General features: G+C 37.5%; 3 protein-coding genes and 1 long non-coding RNA gene across 4 annotated transcripts; 1 reads left to right on the forward strand and 3 right to left on the reverse strand.

The window, feature by feature from the left end:
- The first annotated feature begins 346 nt into the window (after positions 1–346).
- Positions 347–3,972, forward strand: LOC139782384 (uncharacterized). Its single transcript, XM_071721408.1, has 5 exons — positions 347–442; positions 571–865; positions 1,198–1,229; positions 2,845–2,996; positions 3,061–3,972. Exons 1-5 carry the CDS (start codon positions 428–430, stop codon positions 3,128–3,130), a joined length of 564 nt encoding a protein of 187 aa, XP_071577509.1. The 5' UTR covers positions 347–427; the 3' UTR covers positions 3,131–3,972.
- A 262-nt stretch (positions 3,973–4,234) lies between these two features.
- On the reverse strand, positions 4,235–11,904 carry LOC139782382 (uncharacterized). Its single transcript, XM_071721405.1, has 6 exons — positions 11,754–11,904; positions 8,655–8,839; positions 8,017–8,349; positions 5,438–5,739; positions 5,100–5,334; positions 4,235–5,018 (listed from the first exon to the last, which is right to left on the reverse strand). The coding sequence occupies exons 1-6, from the start codon at positions 11,902–11,904 to the stop codon at positions 4,338–4,340; spliced, it is 1,887 nt and encodes a 628-aa protein (XP_071577506.1). The 3' UTR covers positions 4,235–4,337.
- Positions 11,905–18,049: 6,145 nt separating this feature from the next.
- Positions 18,050–19,684, reverse strand: LOC139782387 (uncharacterized). The gene is made up of 3 exons (XM_071721411.1): positions 19,473–19,684; positions 19,271–19,396; positions 18,050–19,148 (listed from the first exon to the last, which is right to left on the reverse strand). Exons 1-3 carry the CDS (start codon positions 19,677–19,679, stop codon positions 18,264–18,266), a joined length of 1,218 nt encoding a protein of 405 aa, XP_071577512.1. The 5' UTR covers positions 19,680–19,684; the 3' UTR covers positions 18,050–18,263.
- Positions 19,685–20,382: 698 nt separating this feature from the next.
- On the reverse strand, positions 20,383–20,822 carry LOC139782376 (uncharacterized). The gene is made up of 3 exons (XR_011720866.1): positions 20,778–20,822; positions 20,560–20,695; positions 20,383–20,478 (listed from the first exon to the last, which is right to left on the reverse strand). It is a non-coding gene; the product is annotated as an uncharacterized lncRNA (long non-coding RNA).
- Positions 20,823–26,823: the final 6,001 nt, after the last annotated feature.

The following is a 26,823-nucleotide window of genomic DNA, read 5'->3' on the forward strand; positions in this document are numbered from 1 at the left end:
TAAAATGTCTCAAACCAATGAACCGTCAAAAAACTGAAAATAAATCTCGTACGGTCACACACAGCGACTCGTTATACGTAACTTATTCTGCCTTATGCCGTTTCGGCTAACCGCGCTCGGTGAACTCAACGCCATATGGGCACGCAGGGCTTACTCACTAACTTAACCTAGTCTCGGAATCTTATGGAGGATTCACACTGAGTCCGGCGTCCGACGTACGACATCCGATATCCAATAGGAGAGCTCGATTTCTAGAGAGTGTATCACGTGACATTTTCATCGTACGATGCTGCTCGTCGTACGAAATGTTTGTCAAGTTTTTCGTACGACGTACGACAGACAGACAAGCACGTCGTGTAGTTTATCAGAAGAAGAGGAGAAAAAAGGATTAAGAAGAATATTTATTAAGAAGGATTTTGATTACATAATGGATGACAATATGGTAATTAATAAAGCTTAATATAAAATGTATTTAAAAGTATTCTAGGTTATGTATGTTTTATCATTTTTTTGTACATTTATATTATTTAATAAATTAGTGTATATAACATTTAATTTATCACATTTTAGTACAAGCTTTGCGTAGATTGTGGCTTATATGTAATGGAAGATGATCATGTGTGTGAATTGCTGGATGCAAACTCTGATGAAGATTCAAAATTGCTGGATACAAACGCTGATGAAGATTCAAATTTGATGACATCACCAATTGAAGAAACTCCTCTGTTTAAAGAAGTCCAGAATATAGAAGAATTAATTAATGAAGTCTTTAAGCGGGCACCATTGTGGGACAGTATTTTACCATATGAAAAACGAGGTCCAACTGTGACTAAATTTTTATGGTCAGAGATTGATGAAATATTAAGTAAGTTGTTCAATTTTTGCAGAAAAGAAGGAAAGTATATATTTTTCTAATTAATAGACAAAGGAAAGAGCCATTTACGGTCCAAGCTTGGATCTCAAGTAGCTTAATAATATTTCTATATTATACGCGTATTTTCCAACATATTAGTTTAGTAAATACTCGTATCATATATAGAAACATTATTAAGCTACCTAAGATCCAAGCTTGGACCGTAAATGGCTCTTTCCTTTGTCTATTGATTGTATATCTTAACGGTCTTTATATATATTAATTAGAAATTTTTATATTTTTAGAATTGCTATATATGGATATTGTCTTTTTTCTTTTTTAAGATTTACATCCAGGTACTGCGAATACTAGAACGGTCGGAAGTGTCCCTACCCGATTTGGATGCGCTTTGGATATGTTGTTGAGCATAAAAAAAAACAGCTCGGTATTTTTTTGCGGCGTATCTTGACGTTTAGGGGTTGAAAAAACCCCTAAAAAATAACGACCGATTTGGATGCGCTTTGGATATGTTGTCGAGCATCAAAAAACATTAGACACGGGTTTTTTTTGCTGCTTATCTCGACGTTTAGGGGTTGAAACAACCCCTAAAAAATAACGGATTTTATAGTTTTTAGCGAATATCTTCGAAAATATAAGGCGTATGAAAAAAAGTTTGGTACAAAAGGTTTATGGCTTTTTGTGCTCTTTACAATGGCGTAATCAGATTTTTCAAATTTGTCACATTTTTTTATTTAACCCCACTCCCACCTATTATTTTTGCCAAATATAACAATTTTTCCAACGCAAATTTAAGAGCGTCAAATGCCAAATACATCCATGTGTATTTTTATTATGATACCATTATTAGATTTTTGGCAAGACGAGATGATATGTGGTATAGGCGTCGCCCTGTAGGTAGGAGTTGCGTTATTTCTGTTCAGTTGCGCCGTACGCTTAAAAATTTCCATTTCAACTCCGGGATGACCGAAAGCGCTGATGCAAAGACCAGCGCAAGGCACTGACAGCGAAAGGTTAACGCTATTTCGAGAGTCCTAGACTAGCAACGGAATGTCGACTCCGACATTATAAATACCGCCGAATTGTAAGATCACATTAATGAATAATTATACCGTTGTGCGCTCACAACAATTTACTTCGACGCGTATTTATAACACTGTTTTGCGCACGCGCCATTTGAACTTCGGATGATGTGATATCTTTTCCTCTGCTTGGACTTTCATCGCATATTATGTCGTAGTATATAGTAATGGAAATTTTTAAGCGTACGGCGCAACTGAACAGAAATAACGCAACACCTACCTACAGCGCGACGCCTATACCACATATCATCTCGTCTTGCCAAAAATCTAATAATGGTATCATAATAAAAATACACATAGATGTATTTGGCATTTGACGCTCTTAAATTTGCGTTGGAAAAATTGTTATATTTGGCAAAAATAATAAGTGGGAGTGGGGTTAAATTAAAAAATGTGACAAATTTGAAAAATCTGATTACGCCATTGTAAAGAGCACAAAAAGCCATAAACCTTTTGTACCAAACTTTTTTTCATACGCCTTATATTTTCGAAGATATTCGCTAAAAACTATAAAATCCGTTATTTTTTAGGGGTTGTTTCAACCCCTAAACGTCGAGATAACCAGCAAAAAAAAACCCGTGTCTAATGTTTTTTTATGCTCGACAACATATCCAAAGCGCATCCAAATCGGTCGTTATTTTTTAGGGGTTGTTTCAACCCCTAAACGTCGAGATAAGCAGCAAAAAAAAACCCGTGTCTAATGTTTTTTGATGCTCGACAACATATCCAAAGCGCATCCAAATCGGTCGTTATTTTTTAGGGGTTTTTTCAACCCCTAAACGTCGAGATACGCCGCAAAAAAAAATACGAGTCTGTTTTTTTTTATGCTCAACAACATATCCAAAGCGCATCCAAATCGGGTAGGGACACTTCCGACCGTTCCCTTGTAAGTGGCGTAATTTACGAGATACTTACGTCAGGAAATTAAGCGAACAGCAAAAATATATTCCAAGTGGAAGCGGTGCTGAAGCTAAGGCTAAACTAGTATCATGGCCATATTTCGAATTGCTAGGATTTTTGAGACCAACAGTAACGCGTAGAAAGTTCGTAAATAATATTATTATATGATAGACTTTAAGTAAGATGTTTAAATTAATTAATTTTCAGGACATTCAGTAACATACAACCACCTGCATCTTGCAGTACTAATAGTGATAAACATTATATCGAGCAATAAAATGTTGATTATGCTAATCAACGCAGATCGGTAACATCAGATTATTCACTAACACAACAAAAGAAAAATCCATCCATAAAGAGAGAAAAATCTGAAATATTAAAAAATATACAGATACCGAATACCAGTTGCAAGAATATAGGTACGACAAATTTTCAAATGTCAGGTATGAATGTTTTAACTTATAAAATCTATATGAATATTGTATTCCTAATATTTTCTATACATATATTCCAATTACTTATATATTTATGTGTGCATGTATGTGTATATCTGCAAGCAGGAAAGAAACGACGTATAAATACTAACAAAGAGAATGATGACTTGTCATTACTTCAGCAATCTGTATTGTCAGAAATAAGAGTGACAGATAAGTCTATAAACGCTACAAAATCTGATCCAGTGATAACTTTTTGTAATTATTTAACAACACAGCTTCGTACATTATCACAGGATGACTTTACAAAATGTCAAAGAAAAATATTATCATTTGTATTTGAATTTCAAGATAAGTGAAAAATATCCGTACATCTAATTATCAAAAATTGAAAAACCAAAGATGAGACTATATGAGTTTATTGTTTATGAGTTTATTGTTTATGTTCAAGGTTTGCAAGCTCTATTTTTTTATGATTTTACAATTACAATAATTTTAAAAGAGGCAAACGTACAATTATATTACGTAGAGTATATAATGTGGTTAATCTTATGTAACTATGTTCAAATGAACATAGCAAAACTGTATTAAGTTTATTTAACTCAGTTTTTTCATCAAAGCGTACAAAACCCGTATTAAGTTAAAGTTTATATAACTGAGTTCTTTATTTTAAAAGCTTTTGATTCATTGCAAAAATGTTGAATTACGACATTAAAAGCAAGAAACTATATTAATTTCTTTGCGGTATAATTTGCATTTAAAGAAAACCAAAAGTTTTGTTAAAAATTCATACATAAATTTTATATTATATAAATTTCGTTTATATTATTATAAATTTTATATAATAAAATTTATTACATAACAAATGTTACATTAAGATATATAATTATGTATGAAAAGGATTTAAAAAATTATAATAAATATTATTCAGAGAAAAAACATTTATATTTATTTCCTGTATGTGTGTACATTTATTTTTATACAACTTATACTAAAAAGATATAATATTTTGTAATTGCTATGATTCTTAAAATATAACATTAAATTGCTTTATGTAGATGCATTTAACACATATGCATCTTGCCAAGGTACAGAGCCTTCTTCTACAAAATATTGAGCAAATATATCTCTAATCTGTGCTGCTAATTGCGAGTGTGTATTACTTCCCATTGAACGAATATCTTCAAAAGCAGTTGCATTTTCTTGTACAAAATGTTGACACATATTAATACTATTTGCATAATGTGGCGTTGATAATAAAAAATTATGAATGCAGACGGTTGCTTTAACTATGCTTTCAATTGTTTTTAGTGATGCATTAATAGGTTTCCTATAAATTCTCCATTTACTAGCCATAATGCCAAACGCATTTTCCACAACACGCCTGGCTCGACTCAGTCTTTTATTAAATATTTCTCTGATTCTATTCAATCGATTACCGGGATATGGTCTAAGAGTATATTCATTAAGTTGGAAAGCAGCATCACCCACAAGCATATATGGAACAGGAATATTAGAATTTGACAGCGGACATGGAGGTGGTAACTCCATTTGTCTATTTTCAAATCGCTGTCCCATAATAGATCCTTTGAAAATTCCTCCATCATGATGCCTTCCTTGGGCACCAATATCGACCATTAAAAACTCATAAGATGCTGATACTACCGCCATGAGAACAATGCTGTGTTGCCCTTTATAATTATAAAAAGTCGACCCTGCATGTGGTGGTGCCTGTAAAAAATGTTTATTTTAAATATAGATAAAATTTATCTGATATAGATGAAAGTATGCAAAAATTTTAATATGCCATACCTGTATTACAACATGCTTCCCATCGATAGCTCCTATACAATGCGGAAAGTTCCATTTTCTAGAGAAATCATCTGCTATCTCCTTCCATCGTTGTTGAGAGGGTTGAAATAAAACACCATGTTGTAAAGTCTCCCAAATAGCTTTACATGCCTCTTGAATTATACCAGAAACAGTAGATTTACCTAAACGATATGACATTGCGAGTGATGACATTAAATCACCAGATGCTAAGTATCTGCAAATCTATATTAACATTATAAAAGTAAAAATATATATACAAATAAAAATATATTCTATTGACAGGATAAAATACATAATAATATATAATGTCAACATACCGCAAGGTTATTAACAGCCGGATAGCAGGTGGAATTGGTTTTCGACAGTTTGTTTCTGGTTTTCGTATAATTGGTTCAATTAAATTAAGTAATTCATCGAAAGAATCAGGCATCATTCGTGTATAATTATAATACCAAACCACGTCCCAAAAACGCATTTCTTGCACCAATCTTGAAACTTCACCTCTATTTTCTCGTCCAAGAATACATGCTCTAATCCATACTCTTTTTCTCTTTTGACGTAGAACTACGTCTTTCTCCGCGGTAGGGAGGGTACCCACGGATGAAACAATTGAACGCGACTATGCAACGAAAACATGTCACACTTTGAACGTTTATATCTTCGAAACTAATAATCGTAGAGTAATCATTGACATCTCATTTTAAAGCTTAAGAAGTCCCATTTATGATAAAACAAGTCCGAACTCTCTATTTTTTACCGTTTAGATACAGTAGCGTTAGAAAGTTTAGTTAAATTTCTTGTAGATGCAACGAAAACATGTCACACTTTGAACGTTTATATCTTCGAAACTAATAATCGTAGAGTAATCATTGACATCTCAATTTAAAGCTTAAGAACTCCCGAGAGAGAGAGAGAGAGAGAGAGAGAGAGAGAGAGAGAGAGAGAGAGAAATAGCTTTATTACCTTCTCGGCTATTTTATACATAAAATATTCTTAAATTAATTTATACATATAATAAGCATGGTTTTTAAGATAAAATATTTAATTTTGCGCACACGTATTCACGTACGTACACCCTTACATACACGCACAAACACACACACACACACACACACACACACATACTCTCAAATCAAAATATAGAATTCAGCAATAACAATAATAAAGAGGATTTACAAAATATTAAGCATGGTGTGTGCGTGCACACAAACAAAAACACACACACACACACACTAATTCACAAACACAAATACGCTTTAAGAAGTTTAGGCGACGTTGATAAAAATAAATGTTGACATCTCATTTTAAAGCGTAAGAAGTTCCTATTTATGATAAAACGAGTCCGAACTCTTTATTTTTACCGTTTAGATATAGTAGCATATACGCGCGCGCGCACACACACACACACACACACACACACACACACACACACACACACACACACACACACACACACGCGCGCGCGCGCACACGCACACACACACACACAAATTAAAATTTAGAGTTCAGCGATAAGAATAATAAAGAGGATTGACAAAATATTAAGCATGGTTTTGAAGAAAAATATTTAATTTTGCATAAATATGCATGTACGCACGCACACCCCTATATACACTCGCCCGCGCGTGCACACAAACAAAAACACACACACACAAATACACACACACACAAATACATACACACACACACACACACTCATTCACAAACACAAATATGTTTTAAGACACACACACACACACACTCACACACACACACACACACACTCATTCACAAACACAAATACGCTTTAAAATACGTGGGCATTTTAACTTGAATTATATGAGTATCTTATGTTTTCTGACATAAAAGTAAATATAGAAAAACATTTATTGTTTTATTTCTTTAAAATAAATTTATGTTTGAAAAAATCTAACTAGCACAGTAAACAACTGTGCCGCAAACACGTAGAACTACGTCTACTGCACAGTATGGGCACAGCAACAACTGTGCCGCAATCAACACGTAGCACTACGTCAACTGTCAATGATGATAATTGACGTGATCAAGAAAGGCCAAGGCCCACACCGGGATGTAGCGCCGAGTTCATCATCAGTGACAGTTGACGTAGTTCTACGTTGTTGCTTAAAAAATAAACAAAAATATAAATCAAACAGGCACAGTAACAACTGTGCCGCAAACACGTAGAACTACGTCAACTGTCACTGATGATGAACTCGGCGCTACATCCCGGTGTGGGCCTTGGCCTTCCTTGATCACGTCAATCATCATCATTGACAGTTGACGTAGTGCTACGTGTTGATTGCGGCACAGTTGTTGCTGTGCCCATACTGTGCAGTAGACGTAGTTCTACGTGTTTGCGGCACAGTTGTTTACTGTGCTAGTTAGATTTTTTTTTTATTTCTTATTTGATTTATTCTCTGCAAATAATTTATCTTCAATAACAAATTTAACAGTTTTCTTTTCTTTCTTAAAAGCCCTAAAATATCCATTTTAAACGCTTTCAAAATTCTTTTTGTGTTTAGGTTATACTTTGATATTCGTATACAGGATCCGATTACTAATCGTACGTGCTGATCGTGCACAATTTGAACTGCTTTTAACGTACGACCAATTGGACGTCGGACGTCGGACGTCGTACGTCGGACGCCGGACTCAGTGTGAATCCTCCATTATTGCCGAGATCGTCACAAAAGTGAGCCAAATCAAATGGCGAGATTGGGAGAAAAAACAAAAAGAAAACAAAACGGGAAAATTCCTCTCCATTGCGACTAATCAAATCAGCCGTGGCTCACGATCCGCCATGCGCCTCGTCGTCCTACTCCGTCTCCTCGTCGCCGCTCGACGGGCTGAGGAAATCGTCTGACGGCTGGTCGACTTCCCCGAGGGGCGTTGGTACCCAGAATATGGGCGGCTGTATCGGTATCACCGGACTGCCCGTGGGTAACTCACCGCTATCGGTTGCGGCCGAGTCGACCGATGAGATCGCGGGCATGTCCCGCGGTCGGTCGCCTCCCCGTCTCGGAGGCGCGTCGCTGTCGCTCGCGATGCTCGGTGGCTCCACCATCCTCTCGATGATCATACGCGGTGACCCACGCTGACGCACGATCGCCCTTGGGGAGAGCGGTCGCATTAAGTTACTGACGTGTTTATTCGGTGCTAACAAGTTAACAGTACCACTTAGAACTTTTAAATGCTGGATTACAACCTTATCAACCCTAAGCTTTTTTTTCTGCAGAATAAAATTTTTAACATCTTTAAAATATTTTTCACTGCGTGTCGAAGATGCTCTCTCAATTTCGTCGGTCTCATGATATTTATTTTTACGATAAAGGTTTGGCATAATATGAGTCCACAAAACAAATTCTTTTGATAATTCTATAAGCTTCTTCCCAAAACTTATGCATATTTATTAGGAACTCCTGTTGATGTTATATTTTCCTGACTTTTCTTCTCAATGTTTTTTATAAAGTTAATAATTGGACGTCTGTTATCATTCTCATAATTTTCATCAGTATCACGATTCAAATCATTTACTTTTACAAAAATGTCATCTCTGGAATCATCATCATTTGGTGTCCAGGTATCAAGACCAGTTTTCATAAATTTCAAAAGCTCCTCTCGTGATTTAAACCAAAGATCAGTGTCATTATTTTCATCAATTTTTGAGGAATAAGCCACAATCAACACGGCCAGTAACAGATTTTCAAATTTTTTAACGTCTGTTTGAAGAGTTAATAATGCAACACATCGTATAAAAAAAATCCTTTATGTAAGGCAGATCTTTGGAAAAACATGGCCATCGAGTAATCATTTTTATTAGATGAGCGATGTCGATGCGCAAAAGACACATTCTTTTCAAATATGTATCTGATGAAAATATTTGACGGAAGCATTCATCCAAATATTCTTGATGACTGCACTGATTAAATGCCAACGAACAAGCAATTAAAAGTGCCATAGAATAATCTATAACAACTTCTTTTGGAATTTTAGCACCTGAGCACAACCATTCTCGTATCCAATAGCACAACGTATTTGCGTCATGTTTTTCGGATATCATTTGAAATAACGGAAGTATTTTACCATTATAACCTGTCACAGCTTGATATAAATAAATGATACTCTTTGAACCATCAGCTGTTGGTAGCGGTTTTGTAAGACTACCAGTTGCATCAATACTAATGGCACCTACTTTGTCATTTTTTAAGAACAAGTTATACAATGTAATTTGTTCCGGTAACCAATACATGATAAATGCTTTATGAAGAGATATTGCTCTAATACTTCCCGCATATTCAGGAGATTGTGCTAATTTAAACAGGGAAAGAATCGGATTTTCTCCAGATTTTAATCCTAGTTCTTTTTCAATTGTTTCTTGTATCACTTTACGCAGGACTTCAGATGAATATAAATCAGCAGGTATATTATCGCCATAATCCATACGCTTGTGCGCAGCTTCACGTTGCCATAAGTAGGCCGACTTTTCTTTCAGCTCTTCAGCCACCTGTCTTCTTCTATCTCTTCGAAGTTGCCGTTTTTTCGTGTGAATAATTTCCCGCGTATCCAGAGTCGATATATGAAAATCAATTCCGTCAGCAGTTGGTTTAGTTAGACTATATAAATGAATTTCTGTATTACATTCAGTACATTGGCCTTTTATAGTTAAAAATGGCCCCCCTGTAGTTCTGTCAATTTTGGCATTCTTGAAACTGAAGGCACATGGCAATTTAAGATTTTCATAAATCGTATAATAAATTTTGTCACACCAACCGGGTTCTAAAACTTCATATGTCTTTTTCTTATATTCCTTTAATTGAACTCCTAGTTTATTCCATTCTTTACAGCTCAAATGAATATTTTGTCTCAAATCTTGTAAATCTTTGTGATGTTTTTTTGGCACTTTCATTGACCAATTCAATTGATCTTTATTGCATTTTTTGGATTTTTTGGGAATTTTTGGCAGCTGTTCACCATGGATACGATACGATAATCCTGTTACTGAATTCTTATTAATCATTCCACGATTTTGTGTAATATATTGATAAATGTGATCCTTACTCATTTTATTATCTGTTACGTGAGATGCATCCTGCCAAATCCGATCATTATATGGTAGATATTTGCCATCTTTCAAAAAATTCCAATGTTTGAAAAGATTATATAAATCATCACAGCTCAGCTGTGGTCGTTTAGGCATAATGAAGGATAAATTTATACAGACTAGATCGAACCAGATTGCTCGTAAAAAATAATATCAAAAGCAGACTAGATCGAGAAACTACTCAATTACAATAACATATTCTAATCTTCCATGCTATAACCTATATCTTACAGGCTACATATGTACATATATACACAACTAATCCTACATGAGTAGGATTGAGTTCTATGAAGTCGCTACATTTTTAAATTTAAGGAGGCCGTGAGGAAACTAATTCGATGAATCCATCGATTAATGTCATTCTATATTAACACGATTGTTCTTCCTTCCTTTTCCTGAAAAAAATTAACGGGAAGGTTGCAATAATGATTTTTTATTGTTCGAGAGCGCGCGGTAGCGCGGGATAGCGCGAGGTAACGAGACGACCACAAAAAAAGCAAGTACAGAAAATGCAGAAAAATAAAGTCTAGTCAAAGTCTGAGTATGTACAATTATTTACAGAGATCCTTTTCAGGCGAAAAGCCGTGAGCGGTAGCGCGCGCAGAAATTAGCACGGCAAAAGCGGCGAAAGCTATTAAGCGAGCGAATGCGAATTGCTACGCGAAAAGCGGCGTTAAGCGGTGTACAAGCGGTCGTATAAAGATATACTAGGCGTGTGATCTGCGAACGAGAGCGATTCCGCGGCGCGGCGGCGGTCTTTTATCACCTCCGAGACGAGGCTCCCTCCAGGCTAATCACCAAATAATTTCGAGAGGGTGATTGGCCATTGGCGGCCTACGTCATCGTGCTTACGTCACGGTTTTCATTTGACGATGCGAAGTGATTGTTACGTGTTTTCGATCGCTATGTTTACAGCATGGATCTTTCCTTTGTGTAGGAGCGGTTACTTGACTTTATTGTTGCCGAGCGAAAGTCAGCGAACTTTCCGGAAGGCGAATGATAGAAAGATCCATGCTATATTGAACATTAACACGACTAATTGTAATGCGATTTCCGTGAATATTGCTGAAGGCGAGCGAGCACCGACATGCAATCAAACGCGATTTCCGGCAAGAGTAGCGCAATCTCTAACATTTATAGTAAAACGAATTTTATTAATATGTATATTGTTGTATAGGTGCTGGTAAATAAGTTCGAGTGAATGCTTCTTAACACTTTACTTTATTCGCTGACGCGTACAATATCGGAGAGCACGACAAGGCACGTGTGTATTCGTTCGTGTCTTCGTTCGTGTGTGTTCCGGAAACACCCGCGCGGTAATCGGCGAGTCCACAACCGACGATCGCCGTTCTACGCTACTCATTGGTCGCGCCCGTAGTGGCGCCGCAACTCTAATACGCGCGGTTATTTGAACTATATGTAATCAAACAACACTCTTCCCTCCGTGAAAGGGAGTTATACGCTAGGACGTCTTCGCACTAACGGTAATCTGCCAACCACGCTGGCGGCCTTCTATTTCGCTCCGGAAGTACTTTGCACAGGCTCTGGAGCTACTGCTTCCTCTATTTGAGGTTGTGGACCTTCCGCCGGTTCGGCCGGCAACCGTGCTTCTGCATCGCCAACATTTTGTGGCATTGCCGCGTTCTTACGCTCCTCCATCACATCGGGTGGATTCACGTCCATCTCTGTTCCCGGTTCTCCCGGGTGATCCCTGTACTCCCCCGAACGGAGAAGTTGATCTACATGCCGTTCCCAAATTCGGCCGTCATCTAGTCTAACTCGGTAGTGTAACTTCCCTGTACGATCGATAATTTCGCCGCGTTTTCACTTAAGTGGACCTCTATAATTGCGGCATCGCACCGTTTCCCCCACCGAAAATTCTCGAAACTTCTTATCTACATTAACCCTTGTAACAATTTTTGGTTCCGTTGACAAGTTAACTGTAAAACGTGAACGCATTTGATGCTTGAACATTCGTTCAGCCGGAGCCACCCCTGTAACGCAATGAGGGGTTATTCTATATTGCACGAGAAAAGTACGTAATGCATCGTCTAAACTTAGTCCTCTATTTCTCGGATCGGTAAGTATCTTTCGTAAGGAACTTTTTACAGTTTGTACAAAACGTTCAGCCTGTCCGTTGGTAGACGGATGATAAGGTGCTGTAAATTTAGGTTTTATTCCACAAGTCGTCAGGAATCTTAGGAATTCGGACGATCTAAAGTTACGTCCGTTATCCATCACCATTGTTTCTGGCAAACCGAAATTTGTAAAAATTTCCTTGCATACTCGAATAGTCGTACTCGCGGTCATATCCTTGACTGGATACACGAAAGGCCATTTTGAAAAAGCATCTACGAATACGAACAGGTTCGTATTCATAAAAGGTCCCGCGAAATCAACATGTACTCTCTCGAAAGATGCTTTTGCAGGTTCCCACTCGTGTACCTCCACTTTAGGTAGATCGCTTCGGTATGTATTACAAATACTACAAGTTCTCGCTATTTCTTCAATAGCGCGATCGAGACCAGGCCACCAGTATAAATTTCTCGCCAGTGCCTTCATTTTGACAATACCAAAATGACTCTTGTGAAGCTCTCGCAATAATTGTTCACGCATTGAACTCGGTATAACAATTTTTCCATTACATAAAAGTATGTCCTGTTGTATACTGAACGCAGCCTGATTAATATTGAAACGTAATTTTGCAAGAAAAATTTTGTTTATTTCGTAACGCATTTAATATCTCTCGTAATTGTATATCTTTGTTAGTAGCGCGTGCTAACCTGTCTACCGAGATTGGCATATCCTGTAATATTTCCAACTCGTAGATATCCACTACATCCTACTTTGCCGCAGATTTGCAAACGATAAGCAAGCGTGATAGACAGTCGGCGTTACCATTAAGCTTAGAATTCTTGTATTTGATCTTGAAAGTGTATCCCTGTAGAAAAATTGCATAATGTTGCATTCTTAATGCTGTGTACGTAGGTAAAGCCTTGGAAGGTGAAAAAATTTGCACTAAAGGCCGATGGTCACTGTAGAGGGTAAACTTACTCCCGTATAAATACTGATGGAACTTTCGGATTCCAAATATTATCGCATAAGCTTCTCTGTCTATTTGCGCGTACTTTTTCTGCGTACCCGTTAAAGTTTGTGACGCATATTGTATAACACGCTCAGTACCATCGGGATAGCGATAGGACTGCCCCGACACCGTAAGGGCTCGCGTCCGTAGCAAGAATCAGCGGTAACTTCGTATCGAAATGTACTAATACTGTGTCGCTTTTAAAATGATGCTTAGCCTCTTGGAAAGCTCGCTCGCAATCACGCGACCATTTGAACGGAATGTCCTTCTGTAGAAGGGTATGCAACGGTGTAAGAATTGTACTTAAATTATTTATGAAACGGCCATAGTAGTTAACCATTCCTAAAAAGGAACGTAACTCTGTTACATTTTTGGGTCGTGGCATCTGGTCAATTGCCTACATTTTTCCAACAGTTTTATGTATGCCTTCTTTATCGACGCTGCATCCGCAATATTCTATGCTATCTTTGAAAAATTCACTTTTCTCTTCGTTGATACGTATATTAGCATTGGCTAGGCGTTGCAACACCTGTTCGAGACGTTTGAGATGAATCTCATAATTAGGACCGGTAATCCTAATATCGTCCAAGAAAACTGAAACACCGTCAATTCCTTGTAATACATTCTCTATCTCCCGCTGCCAAATTGCAGGTGCAGATGCAATACCGTACATGAGCCTAGTGCTCCTGTAAAGACCCTTATGTGTATTCAACGTTATTAACTCGCGGTCTTCCTCACGAACTTCTAACTGTAAGTAGGCTTGTTTCAAGTCTATTTTTGTAAATTTAGTTCCTCCTGCCATTGACGCGAATAACTCGTCGATGGTAGGAAGAGGATGCTCATCCACCAATAGGTTAGGATTAATCGTTATACTAAAATCGCCACACAGGCGTATTTTATTGTATTATTTTTTTTAAGTACGGACACGATGGGTGTAGCCCACCGCGATGTATTTACTTTCTCAAGTACTCCGTCTCGTACTAGTGCTTGCAACTCCTCCTCTACTAACATAAACAACTTAAAAGGCACAGTTCGTGGTTTCAAAAATACTGGAGTTGTATTCTCCTTTACTGTCAGTTTAGCTTGAAAACCCTTAATTTTTGTAGATTCCGTATTTAATTTATTGCGATAGCATTGTAGTATCTTTTGTAATCTAGTTTGTATAGAAGCACATGTATCATTAATTGTATTAATCGAAAGCTGCAATTGTAATTGCCTAATCCATTCACGTCTCACTAGAGGCTCGCGATTCACGGTAGAGACGTACAAATTTAGATTGACCAGATTGCCACGCCACGCGACCGATACTGAAATTATCCCGACTACTTTTACCGAGGTTTTGCAAAAATTGATTAATTGTACATTTGTAGGTTGTAACTTTTTATGCGGGAAATACTTTTGTACGGTATCTGTACTGATTACCGAAACTGCCGCTCCACTATCTACCTCGAAACGCAGTAATTTACCTTCAATTCTAAATGTCTCGTAATATTTTTCACGATGATCTGTATGTTCCAGTAACGCAATTTCCTCTACTATATTCGTAGTCGCATGTTTCGCTGCAAAACAAACTTTCCGCAGGTGACCTGATGTCCCGCAGTTAGTGCATTTAATACTACGGTCTAAAGAGCACTTATTCGCAAAATGGTTACCACCGCATCTAAAACAAGAAATATTAGTACCCGCATTTACAACAGGTTTTTGAACATTAGGTTTACCGACATTATTTTCGCTCTTCTCCTTGGATGGCTTCTTTTTCCGTAGCTGCTTCTTCTCTCCTTTGTTGCTCTTGGCACCCAGATATTCGATCGTCGCTGTCCCCGTGTGTAGTTGACGAGCGTCCTTTTCTGACAACTCCATCGCTGTCGCAACCTGGACGGCTTTATCGAAGGTTAGGTCCATTGTTTCCAGCAGTCTCGACTGGGCCCGTTGACTTGTCAGGCCAAAGACAAACTGGTTTCTCAATGCTGTCTTCAAGTACGCACCAAAATTGCAGTGTACACTTAACTTGTGCAACGCAGCCACGTACTCTTTAATCGTTTCTTCTTCTTTCTGCTTTCTCTGATAGAAACGAAAATTTTCCGCAATCTCCAAAGGTGGAGGCGCGTAAAACTCATCAAAGCTGGCGATCAATTCGCCAAATGTACTCGTATATGGATCCGTCGGCGCCATCCGATTACAGATCACGTCATATATATATATATATATATATATATATATATATATGCTATTAAAGTCTGGTAAAAAAATTATTTTTGTCAAAAAAATGTATTTATCCTAAGAAAGTATCTTAGAAGTCAATGCATTTTGCTATTCATATAACAATTCTTTTGTAAACAATAAATTTATTTGACAAAAAAATTTTTCCTTAGTATAACAGTAAAATACTCTTACCTTAATTAATAATTTCAATACTTTGAGAGAGTAATTCTTTTAAAAAGCCAAATGGAGAATCCAGAGGAAAATGGATGCAATGCATACAATACCAAAAGTGTCGAAAATGCACTGTAAAATAAAAAGTAAATAATAAAAAGCAGAATGATGAGTTTTGAGTTATAGATAAATTATCATTGGAGTTTGAATGTTCACGAAATATTACTTTTTTGTTGAGGCGTTAACACAGTGATTTACCTAACCTAAAAAATTTGACACGGGTATATTGTAACAAGAAAGAAAACGAACCTATGAATATTAATATAATGCATCGAAATAATCGTCTGCAAACTATCTTATGACTGTTTTTTAATAATGAAACCAGTCAAATAATGTTATAATCTTTCGATTCTCATGAAGAATACATTATGCGCAGAAAAGAACACGTAATGGCGAATCCATGAATTACTGCTTCAGATAGAACACAACAGATGGCGCAGTATTGCTATGGTAACTAGTGTCCCTGAATAGAGAGTCTGGTCAAGTCATGTATCTCTCTTGATTGGGTCACGTCAGCACGAACACACAATGGCGCTACCAATAAGAACGTTGAGAAATCGCGCGCTTATTTAAAGAACTAAAAACATGAAATATTGTAAAATATTCTTTATTGCTGTATTATAAGTAATGTATCACAATGCATGTATTGTAAATAAAAGTTATTCTCGCTTATAACAATATATAACGTCTAGCAATATTATTTAACAAGGGAATGCATTGCCATAGTTTTGCTATTATATGTTTTTAATAAGTATTGTCGCTTGCAAGAAATACGTACTCTATATATAATAAAACGTTTTTTTATTTGTAACATTAAATTGTGACAATTTTTAATGTTATTACATGTAATGTCCTGCATTTTTTTCATATAAAATTCTAAAAAATTTGGTGAGGTATTTTTAACATATAGAAGATATTTTCTTATAATAATTTCCATTGCACAAAAATATTGAAATGTTTCATCGTTAACAAAAAATAGTGTTTTTTCACGGAAGCGTCTTAATTGCACGAATTTAGTATAATTTTGTTTGGGATTACAATTTTTGGATCCAATTGAATTTAAACACTCTCGGCATGTTTTACTACATTTAATAATACTAGATATTAAGTAACCAGCTATGTTAAATAAAATATTTAATTCTATATTACTTAAAGTAATATTAGCGTTCGCATTCACTAAATGTGATAATGTATTCAATGAAGTTTGTGCACATTTTTTTATCTCTTTTGCTTTTTTCGGTTGATTTAAAATATCACCAATTAATTGCCCATCATCTGTCTCATAATTAGATGTACGAGTTGATTTTAAGTACTGCGATATTGCAGTAAGTTTCAAGTTCTGTTTAAATTGCAGAGCATTAGGAATAGGGTTCTTTGTTCTTATACAAGAAAACAAATTCTCAAGGCAATCTTGCGTAAAACGACCAGTTAAAACAAAACTATATTTTCGTTTCTCAATTAAATACTGTGTCAATTCAATAATAGAAGTTGTTGTTATTATTACACCACTTTGAACAGGTTTAAATTTAGACTGATCACCAATTTTAATGTCTCTGAAAAGTTCCACAACAGATATAAGAAAAGCAATACTCTCATAAAATTTTGTTTCTTTGTCATCACCCCTTGCGTGTTTTCCTAATGCAACTGATACTCTTCGTGATGTTACTAAGGTAAACCACTTGGACACAACTTCAATGAATGCCGCTGTTGTATTAAATTCTTTTTTCTTAGTCTCATCCGCATAGAAATACATTGCGCTACTGACATCTCGATTCCACACATTTACTGCTTTGCTAACTTTCATTTTGTTAAAAGTGCTACACATCAGGTCCCTTTTATTAATCTTGGGTATTAATTTAAATTGTAAGTTTTCTTGTATGTCAACTAATTCATGTAAATGTTGGACCTTAACAATTGGGTGTGATAAATTATGTGTCTGCATGAATTCTGTAGGCAACTCTATGATCTTGTTATTTAATAAAGAAGCTTTTAAATTTTTTAGCAAATGTGGGGCATCAGCCATAAAAAATAATTGTCGATTACTATCTATAGGATGATTAATAGAATTTCTAATTATTGAATGTCTGTTACTCATAATACCTCCAAATGCTCTCCACATTCCTAAATTTACCGGACCCATATCACATGTTATACTATGAACGTATAAACCAACGGCTTCTGCTTTTTGAATTATTGTTTCTATGATGGGTTTCAAAATAGCACCATCTACACTGTCAGGCGTAAAGTGATAAGCAACAGGTAGTTTCCACCGTCTGTAAATGCCTCCAAGCATAAAAACTAACGCATGAGTAGCGTCTGTAATTTTACCTATATTAATGTACAATTAAAAACAATAAATATTACATAGGTTTCGGCAGATACATATACACATACATATACATATATATACATTTCATTTCATGAGTCAAATCCAAATGATATCTATCCTAAACTATAAAAATTATTAATGTGAGGCATATACACATATCTAAATCTTGCAAATAGATAAGGATAGACATCTCCTTTAATCATTGTAAATAGCTGTGTAATTACCACTTCTATCGGGAAGAGTCGAGAGGCCGATACGTGTCATTGTGCTTTGATCAGATTGTTCTCCTGCGGTGATACTCATCTCATCGAGAGCAAGCATGCAATCTCTTTCTCGATCATCGGTGAATTGTGATACTCGTTCTCTTAAAATATCAAACATTTGGTCACCAACGCCAGGTTCAAAATCAATTCCTTCTAGTCTTCTTCTGAGGGTTCGTTCTGAGGGTAAAGGAATATTCTGTTTCAATATCTCGTTGTAGCCGCTACTGCCACAAGATAATTTCAATCTAAGGGCTTTTCGGATAGTATCATTAGACCATCTGCCAACTCGTCCACGTGGCCTACAGAGAGTGTTAATTTGGTCGTCATTAAACACTTGTTCCAAGTTCTTGCTTTGTTTCAAATGACACATCTCTTTTATTAATTTCTCTTTTTCACACGTCAGCCGTCTAACACGTTTTACCAACATTCCTTTTGATTTCGTCAATTTATTAATTATCTTGCTCGCTCGAAGAACCTTCAATTTTGCTGTTCTTGATTCTAACATAGCTTTCTGAACTTTTCTATCAGCCTCTTCCATAACTTTTTGAATTTTTCTATCAGCCTCTTCCAAAACTTTTTCAACGTCAACTGTGTTTAGTGGCACGGGTATAACTGCTTGTGAAATGGGTGTTGACACTTTCGAGATTAAACTTTCTGTTTCTTCATTATGGATGTTTCTTGTCAATTCGGTAAATGATTCAGCAATATTAATAGTTGATTCTATTTCTTCTATATCCTTTGCTAACACATTGTCTGAGAAGTCTTCATAATTTGTTTTGTCTTCTAATTTGTTTGCTGTTTCAGTATTGACGTCGATCTGTAATGGATATATAACACTATATTATCATTAATTATAAATATAATATATTGGCATGTAAATTCTTAAAAGCAGATATACACATATATTTTTATTGCAATAAAACTGCAGTAAAAACTTACATTTGAACCTATTTCAGTAACGTTTGTACTTTTATCCGGCAAACACATCGTTGGAATTGCGCAATTTTTCAATTTCTTTTTTCCGTCTACCCGTGGGCGTTCCCACATTTCGGGTGCAAAGTGTACCTGTTGCATATAAGTAATATTAATCGTGATAGTAAATGTTGCAAATATAAAAATACATACAAGATATAAAGCTTACCTGGCATACAAAATAAATTTTTGAATGGTCCAAATCGGATCTACCAATATTATTCAGCCATTCGTTTCTTCTTTCAATGTCAGTTGGAATGCGAGACATATAATAATGTTTTTTGGAAGAATTGTTGCATTTTGATATGCAACAAGAAGGCATCGTGTGTACCCTATAAATAATCTCGTGCGTCGTAAGTCCTCGTGAGTCTAACATAAGCTGACATAACCTCGTGCGCTGAAAAGTACAGAGTGCACGCACGGTACGCACCTCGAACATTTACCCCCACCACTTATAGACGCCATTTTGTGGGATCTTGACCAGACTCTCTATTCAGGGACACTAATGGTAACTAGAGATTGGATAACTTGGCAGTCGGCATGATTGGTCGTGTCCGCAAAATGGCAGCGCTAATAAGAAACGCTGTTCAACAAGCGCGAGCACGCACATATCGAATACACCACTCATTTCACGTCATTTTGTGGACAGATATGGGCAGATGTCCAGTCTCTATTTCTAGAGTCTCTAATGGTGACTACTTTAAAAGTTACAACACGTATTTTCAATAAACAAATAACATATCTTTGTCAATTTTAAAGATACTAGACACTACAGACGCGCGCTTCGCGCGCGCTATTTAGCTTTAACATTATGCTATTACTATTACACTATTAACTCCTTGATACACACAACTGTCAAAATATACAATGACAGCTGCAAATGAAGTAAGCGCAGCAAGAGAACCAATCGGCATCGCGGAAAAGCGACAACAATAAACTTCACATCTCCTTTTTAGAAGAGGACTACATTCACCTGCATACCTGTCCGATAATCTTGAATACACGTTCCCCTTGAAGGAAGTAGGCCTGAACGATGCAGTTTAGCGCGGCATTACGAACGGAATTGTCGCGATCTGCGATCTGCTTCGCAACTTCCTTCAACGCCACGGACGGGTTGGGTTGGCAAACAGAAACTCGGTAATTTTCAATTAGCGATCCTAATTGATCCAGGCATTCTGCAAGCGCCGACACGTTTGCTTAATTCAAGTAACACTTTCGTAATATTTTGCATGGAAATCGAGAATCGAATCGTCTACCTGTTCGTTGTCGAGCATTCTTCGACTTCAAACCCTCCATTACGTACGAGAATAATTTGCTCACGGGATATACCAAAGCCATTTGCTTGAATAAAGCTCGTACGCCATTACGCACAGCATCCTTCGGGTCACCTATCTATTAATCAATACAGCAGATATAATAACGTTATATGTAGAAAAAATGAATGAAGATGAGAAATAATACGAGATTAACGTACCTTGATAATGAGATAAGGTATAAACGACACTGCTTCAGTTTCTAGCATGTGATACTGGTCTTCAATTATTCGCGCCGCCTTGCTGTATCACGGACCACGGACCACGGACCATGAAGCTTTCCGTTACAAAAATCACTCGCGCTAACCACGCGTCATGCGTCATCCCTCACGATACACATTTTTTTTTGTTAGATCCCTCGGATGAGGGAAATTAAAGTGCCGTCAGCACCACCTATATGGCTATATGACACTGTGTATATATGTATGAGTGTATGTGTAACTGTGTGTTTATGTCCGCGATGTAGTGAACTCGGTAATGCCGTAGGTGCGTTAGGCCCAAGGAACTGCGCGGATCACTTCCCCCTGCGGCCACGATACACATTGACACGTGACGAGGTTAAAACGATATAGACAACATTCGATACGAAGTAACTCGCACAACGCATCGAGATAACCAATCGGCATCGCGGAAAAGAGGCTTCAATTTTTCGATACAAACGAAATTCACTCAGTTAACACGCCTTTTTTAAAAGTGGATCTCGAATCCGCTGGCGCCATGTGTTTTAGAATCGTTTATAGTTGTTTGTAGTACAAGATTTTTTGTTTGTAGTTGAAAAATAAACAAATAAATTGTTAATTTAATAATTGTAATACATTGTAACTTTTAAACTATTCAACTACAAACAAAATTATTGTTACTACAAACAACTCTAAAACACATGGCGCAAGCGGATTTCAGATATCTCAATTTTGAGTAAAAGTGATTTTTTAAATTTTTCGTTATTTCCAAATGGATAAAACTACAAACAAAATTATTGCTACTACAAACAACTACAAACGATTCTAAAACACATGGCGCGAGCGAATTTCAGATATCTCAATTTTGGGTAAGAATGATTTTTAAAAATTTTTGTTTTTTCCAAATGGATAAAACTACAAACGAAATTCTTGTTACTATAAACAACTACAAACGATTCTAAAACACATGGCGCCAGCGGATTCGAGATATCTTTAAAATTGTCAAAGATACGTTATTTGTTTATTACAAATACATTGTAACTTTTAAATTATTCCACTACAAACGAAATTATTGTTACTACAAACAACTACAAACAATTCTAAAACACATGGCGCAAGCGGATTCGAGATATTTTTAAAATTGACAAAGATACGTAATTTGTTTATTACAAATACATTGCAACTTTTAAATTATTCCGCTACAAACGAAATTATTGTTACTACAAACGATTCTAAAACACATGACCCAAGCGGATTTGAGATATCTCAATTTTGGGTAAGAGTAATTAAGCAATGTGAGATGCCAACTTCACGCAACGTCTCATTTTGTCCTACCCTGGCGAAAATAAGAAGCTTTATAAAGCGTTGACAACCGTTCAATGAGGGTTTTTTGAGAGTTTATACGCTTTCAAACTTTATAAGAACGCTTACCCAACGCCGTTGGGTTTTGAACGCTTCCAGAACGCTTATAAAACGCTGTATATAACGTTTCATGAAAGTTCTGGAATTCTGAGGCAACGCTTTTCAGAGAACACTCAGTAAACGCTGAAACGCATTTGTGCAGAAATCGAGTTTGCTGTCAGACTTTTCAAACGTTTAGCAAACGCTTTTCCCAACGCCGTAAGACAAGCGTTCCCACTCCGTTCAGCAAACGCTCTTCCGATGTGGCGAATTGTAGAGGCGCAGTGAACGTTTTATAAGGCGTTAACGCAAACGGCTTGGAGACGCCCAAGAAACGCTTTTCCCGACTCCGTAACACAAGCGTTTTCCCTCCGTTCAGCAAACGTTCTTTTAACAATGCCGCTAGGCGGCGCATCTTTCTCGCATTTAAAATACATCCAGCCGCGTATATAAGCAGACCCCCTGCGAGGCGAAAAGCAGATTTTAACATTTAACGCTCTTTACTCCGTTTCTTCTAACGACAAGAGTAAACGCCCGTTAAACGCTCAATAGAGGCTGCACGCAGTTTCCAATGATGAAAGCAAACGCTTTCGACTTATTAAACGCTTAACAGAGGATCTCTAAATGTTTTAAAGAACTCTCAGCAAACGACATACGTCATGTAAACGCTGTGCAAACTCTTAAAAACGCTATATGAGCGAAAACACGTCAAGCGGGACACTTTCGAAAGATGATGTTTGAAGTACTGGATAATAATTTTTTAATACGTTCTATACTTCCAAATAAAAGCGCTGTATTTTTTTTAGATTTTTAAAAACGGTATTTTCAAAGTTATTGAAGATCGAAAATTGCACCAAATCGCTGAAAATTGGACAAACACTCTCATTAAAATATCAATATCTCCAGTTTTATGCTACTTACAGGCTTCGGTATGGGCTCATTTTAAGCTCTCGAACGTCGCTTCAATTTCGTGTAGTTGAATTTTAACAAGAAAAATTTTGGTTATTTGTTATAAACAATTAAATTTTCAAAGGTGATTTTTCATAACTTATCACCACTGTAATGCTGGGTCTACAATGCGACTCACGACTTTGCGACTCGCATTGTAGACCCAGCATAACATGTTGAAAACAATTTGAGTTTGTTTGTTAGTTAATTCTCTACAAAACTGGTAAGTTTCAGAATGGAGAACGAATGGACACTATTTGAAAAAAAAACAAGTAACCACGCTGCTGTCCTGGCGCGCTCATAAAACTTGCGTGCAGGAAAGGAATTGTGTTCGGGATTGAACAGGGTAATTCAACAACACCTCGACAAGTATTTGAGAAAACCAAATAAGTATTTTATTTAGAAACATCATCAACATCGACGTGGAATTTTTCACCAACGAGCAATATCGAGCTGAAACTATCAAACTGCAAGCTCGTTTTGATCAGGCCAAGCCCGTGCGTGTGACACTCACGTTGCATTCTTTTTTACCAAAATCAAAAAGTGAACTGATTGTAAAACAATTCTCGGCAGGAACGCAAGAGCAGGTTGCTGTAGTTCGTAAATAAAATACTTATTTGGTTTTCTCAAATACTTGTCGAGGTGTTGTTAAATTACCCTGTTCAATCCCGAACACAATTCCTTTCCTGCACGCAAGTTTTATGAGCGCGCCAGGACAGCAGCGTGGTTACTTGTTTTTTTTTTTTTTTCGAATAGTATGTCCATTCGTTCTCCATTCTGAAACTTACCAGTTTTGTAGAGAATTAACTAACGAACAAACTCGGACTTCCGTTTCCGGTGCGATAGAGTGTGGTGCGTGGTGATAAGGCGAGTTATTTTTGGAAGTGGTGAGAGCGTTGGAGAGGTCTGGTGGAGGCGTGCGGGTGAGGGGGAGAGAGTGGAGGAGCGAGAGTGCGTGAGGAAGTGGAGGGAGATCGTGAAAGGGAAGGATAAAGGGAGAAAAAGGTGCTTCTTCTTCTTTAATTTTTATTGGCTCCTGCCTCTTTTCCGAGAGCAATACGGCCAGATTAGTTCACTGATTGTGTAAGTTGTTTGAGAGGGGTGCAACTATTTTGCTGGTATTGCCACTTGAGATACCGGTCGTATGTAGAAAGGTATCGAGCGATGGGGGGGATAAAGAGGGTAGGGGGGATGAGAGGCCTGGTTCCGTTGTGAGCGCGCAGGAGCGCGCGAATTACAAATTGATACTGAAAGCTTTGCAAAAAGACATAATTAGTCGACACATTTTATTTGTTGGATTTTTCAAAATTACAAAAATATCATTATAGTGAGGGCCCATAAGAGAAGTGACCGCAAGTCGAAGACTTGCGGCCCACCTGGACGTTAGAGGACAGAAAAAGATGATATGGTTAATATCTTGAACGGGATCACCACATGCGCATGAGCCGTCATCAATGATGTTTTTTCTAAACAGACTGTGATTGAGATTATAATGGTTCGCTCTCAATCGGGAGATCGTGACGATGGCATCGCGTTTAAGACCGCGTTTGTAATACCATGGCTTGGGGGAGTTCACGTAAATATTGTTAAAAAAAAGATTGCCTTTATTACGCGAGCGAATGAATAAGTAGTTATGGAATTCAGTGACCTGCTTTTCTTTTTCTTGAATGAATAAGTCGGAGTGGGGGATCTTAAAAGACTGAGTTTCGATGCCTGAGTGTATAGCTTCTCTAGCTAATTTGTCCGCGACCTCATTGCCAGCGATTCCCTTGTGCGAGAGGATCCAAATGAAGTGAATTTTCTTACCACGTTCGCGAGCATTTATTATTCTCGATTTGATGAGGGGGATTAGGTAATTAGAGTGGCATGTGACGGGATTGGAAAGGACGCTTTTAGAGTCAGATACGATGGCGAATTTAAAGAAATTTAAGTCTAGGATGAGCAGAACGGCATTATAAATTGCCCACGCTTCGGCAGTAAAAATTGAAACTCGCGACGGGAGCTTGAACTTGAAGTTTTGTCTTAATTGCGGAGAGTAGCACGAAGCTCCTACCCAACTGTACGTGTTGATTTTTGAACCGTCGCGTCGGTGTAAAAAACTACTAAATTTTTGATAACAGAACTAAAGGCTTGGAGGAAAACGTTTTGGACAGATGATTTGGGGATGCTATTGATTAGATCTAAAAAGTCAGAATCAGGGTAGTATATGCTGGGGGAGAACAAAATGGACTCGTAGGAATGTTGGAAAGGAGAAGGGGCAACAGCGGTGTGCATCAATGGCTGGAGTGCTTTAGTGGGTGGAAAGGAAGGATTTAAATAAGGGGAATTTACTCTGGCAGTACTCAAGCTCCTGGGGGTTGTCCCGAGAGGAAAGTAAAAGTTGGAACATAATTTCTGTAACAGGGTGATTGCTAATTGAGAAAGTTTTAATCAAATATTTGTTGGCAAGAAGTTGAAGTCGGATTTTAAGCGGAGGCTCTTTAGCTTTGGCGAACATGGTATTCACAGGGGTGGAAATGCGGTATCCCAGACAGGCCCTTATGGCTTTGTTCTGGATAATTTCGAGGCGGTGAAATTTGGGAGTAGACCTGAGAGCAAAAATGTGTGAAGCGTATTCAATTGAGCCGCTGAGAACAGCACGGTACATATTGAGGAGGAGCTGGGGATGCGATCCCCACCATACTCCTCGCAGAGCTGAGATGACATCAACAATCTTCCTGGCCTTATTGATGACCGCATCCATGTGTGGGTTCCCGGTCAGCTTAGGATCAAGTATGACACCAAGAACCTGACCGATTCAGCGGGGGAGACAGAGTTAGCACCAATTTGGATTTTGAAATCTTGCATATTGGGGATAACTTTCCGGGAAAAGAGCATTAGTTGAGTTTTAGTAGGAGATATTTCCAGTCATCGACCGTAAAGATAGTTGTGGATATTTTTAAGTGAGGTTTCGAGCCATCTGATCGCTTTTATGATTCGCTTAGCCGATGCAAAAATAACGATATCGTCAGCAAATTGGAGAATTTTGACACTTGGATGAAGAAAAGAGGCGATATCTTTCAAATAGAAGTTAAATAAAATTGGGCTAAGGACGGAACCCTGTGGTGTGCCCTTACGGGAGATACGGGGAGGAGTGAGTCTGCCCTGGATGACAAACTGGACGAGCCTTTCTCTGATGAGATTTTGGACGAACCGGCGTGTGTTTTTCGGGAATCCAGATAGGGTCATGTCATCGACCAGAATGCTGGGGATGACATTATCAAAGGCACCTTTGATGTCAATAAAGAGAGCAACTGTTGTCTTGCCATGAAGGTTGTTATTATGGATTTCGGATGTGAGAATGGTGAGGTTGTCAGAACAGGATCGAAACTTGTGGAAGCCAAACTGATGTTCCGGTAAAAGATTGGAAGTGCCCGATTCCGCACTCCAGTGAAGACGGTTCAAAATCATTTTCTCCGCCAGCTTGAGGATGCACGAGGTCAGAGCTATCGGACGAACTCCTTTACCGTGGGGTTTAGGGATCAGGTAAACTAGCGAGTGAGACCAAGAGTCGGGAAAGGTACCTTCAGAGAATATATTATTAAGAATTCTAAGGAGGAGCTTTTTGAGAGAGAGAGGAAGGGCTTTGAGAATCTTGTAATCGAACCGATCAATGCCGGGGCTGGAACTACTCCTGGAG

This window comes from Temnothorax nylanderi, unplaced genomic scaffold (genome assembly GCF_030848795.1).
Source record: "Temnothorax nylanderi isolate EJ_2023f unplaced genomic scaffold, tnyl_v1.0 TNYL_tig0407_pilon, whole genome shotgun sequence".
NCBI lineage: Eukaryota > Metazoa > Arthropoda > Insecta > Hymenoptera > Formicidae > Temnothorax > Temnothorax nylanderi.

Excerpts from the sequence above, each read along its gene's own strand:
- LOC139782384 (XM_071721408.1), top strand. Across the intron at positions 866-1,197 it reads AGAGATTGATGAAATATTAA|ATTTACATCCAGGTACTGCG; the intron begins GTAAGTTGTTCA and ends TTCTTTTTTAAG. Across the intron at positions 1,230-2,844 it reads GTACTGCGAATACTAGAACG|TGGCGTAATTTACGAGATAC; the intron begins GTCGGAAGTGTC and ends TTCCCTTGTAAG.
- LOC139782382 (XM_071721405.1), bottom strand. The coding sequence starts at position 11,904 with ATGGACGTGAATCCACCCGATGTGATGGAGGAGCGTAAGAACGCGGCA. Across the intron at positions 5,740-8,016 it reads TACAGCCGCCCATATTCTGG|TCGCGTTCAATTGTTTCATC; the intron begins GTACCAACGCCC and ends TTCGTTGCATAG. Across the intron at positions 5,019-5,099 it reads GGAAGCATGTTGTAATACAG|GCACCACCACATGCAGGGTC; the intron begins GTATGGCATATT and ends CATTTTTTACAG.
- LOC139782387 (XM_071721411.1), bottom strand. The coding sequence starts at position 19,679 with ATGTTAGACTCACGAGGACTTACGACGCACGAGATTATTTATAGGGTA. Across the intron at positions 19,397-19,472 it reads AAATTTATTTTGTATGCCAG|GTACACTTTGCACCCGAAAT; the intron begins GTAAGCTTTATA and ends TATATGCAACAG. Across the intron at positions 19,149-19,270 it reads TTACTGAAATAGGTTCAAAT|ATCGACGTCAATACTGAAAC; the intron begins GTAAGTTTTTAC and ends TATCCATTACAG.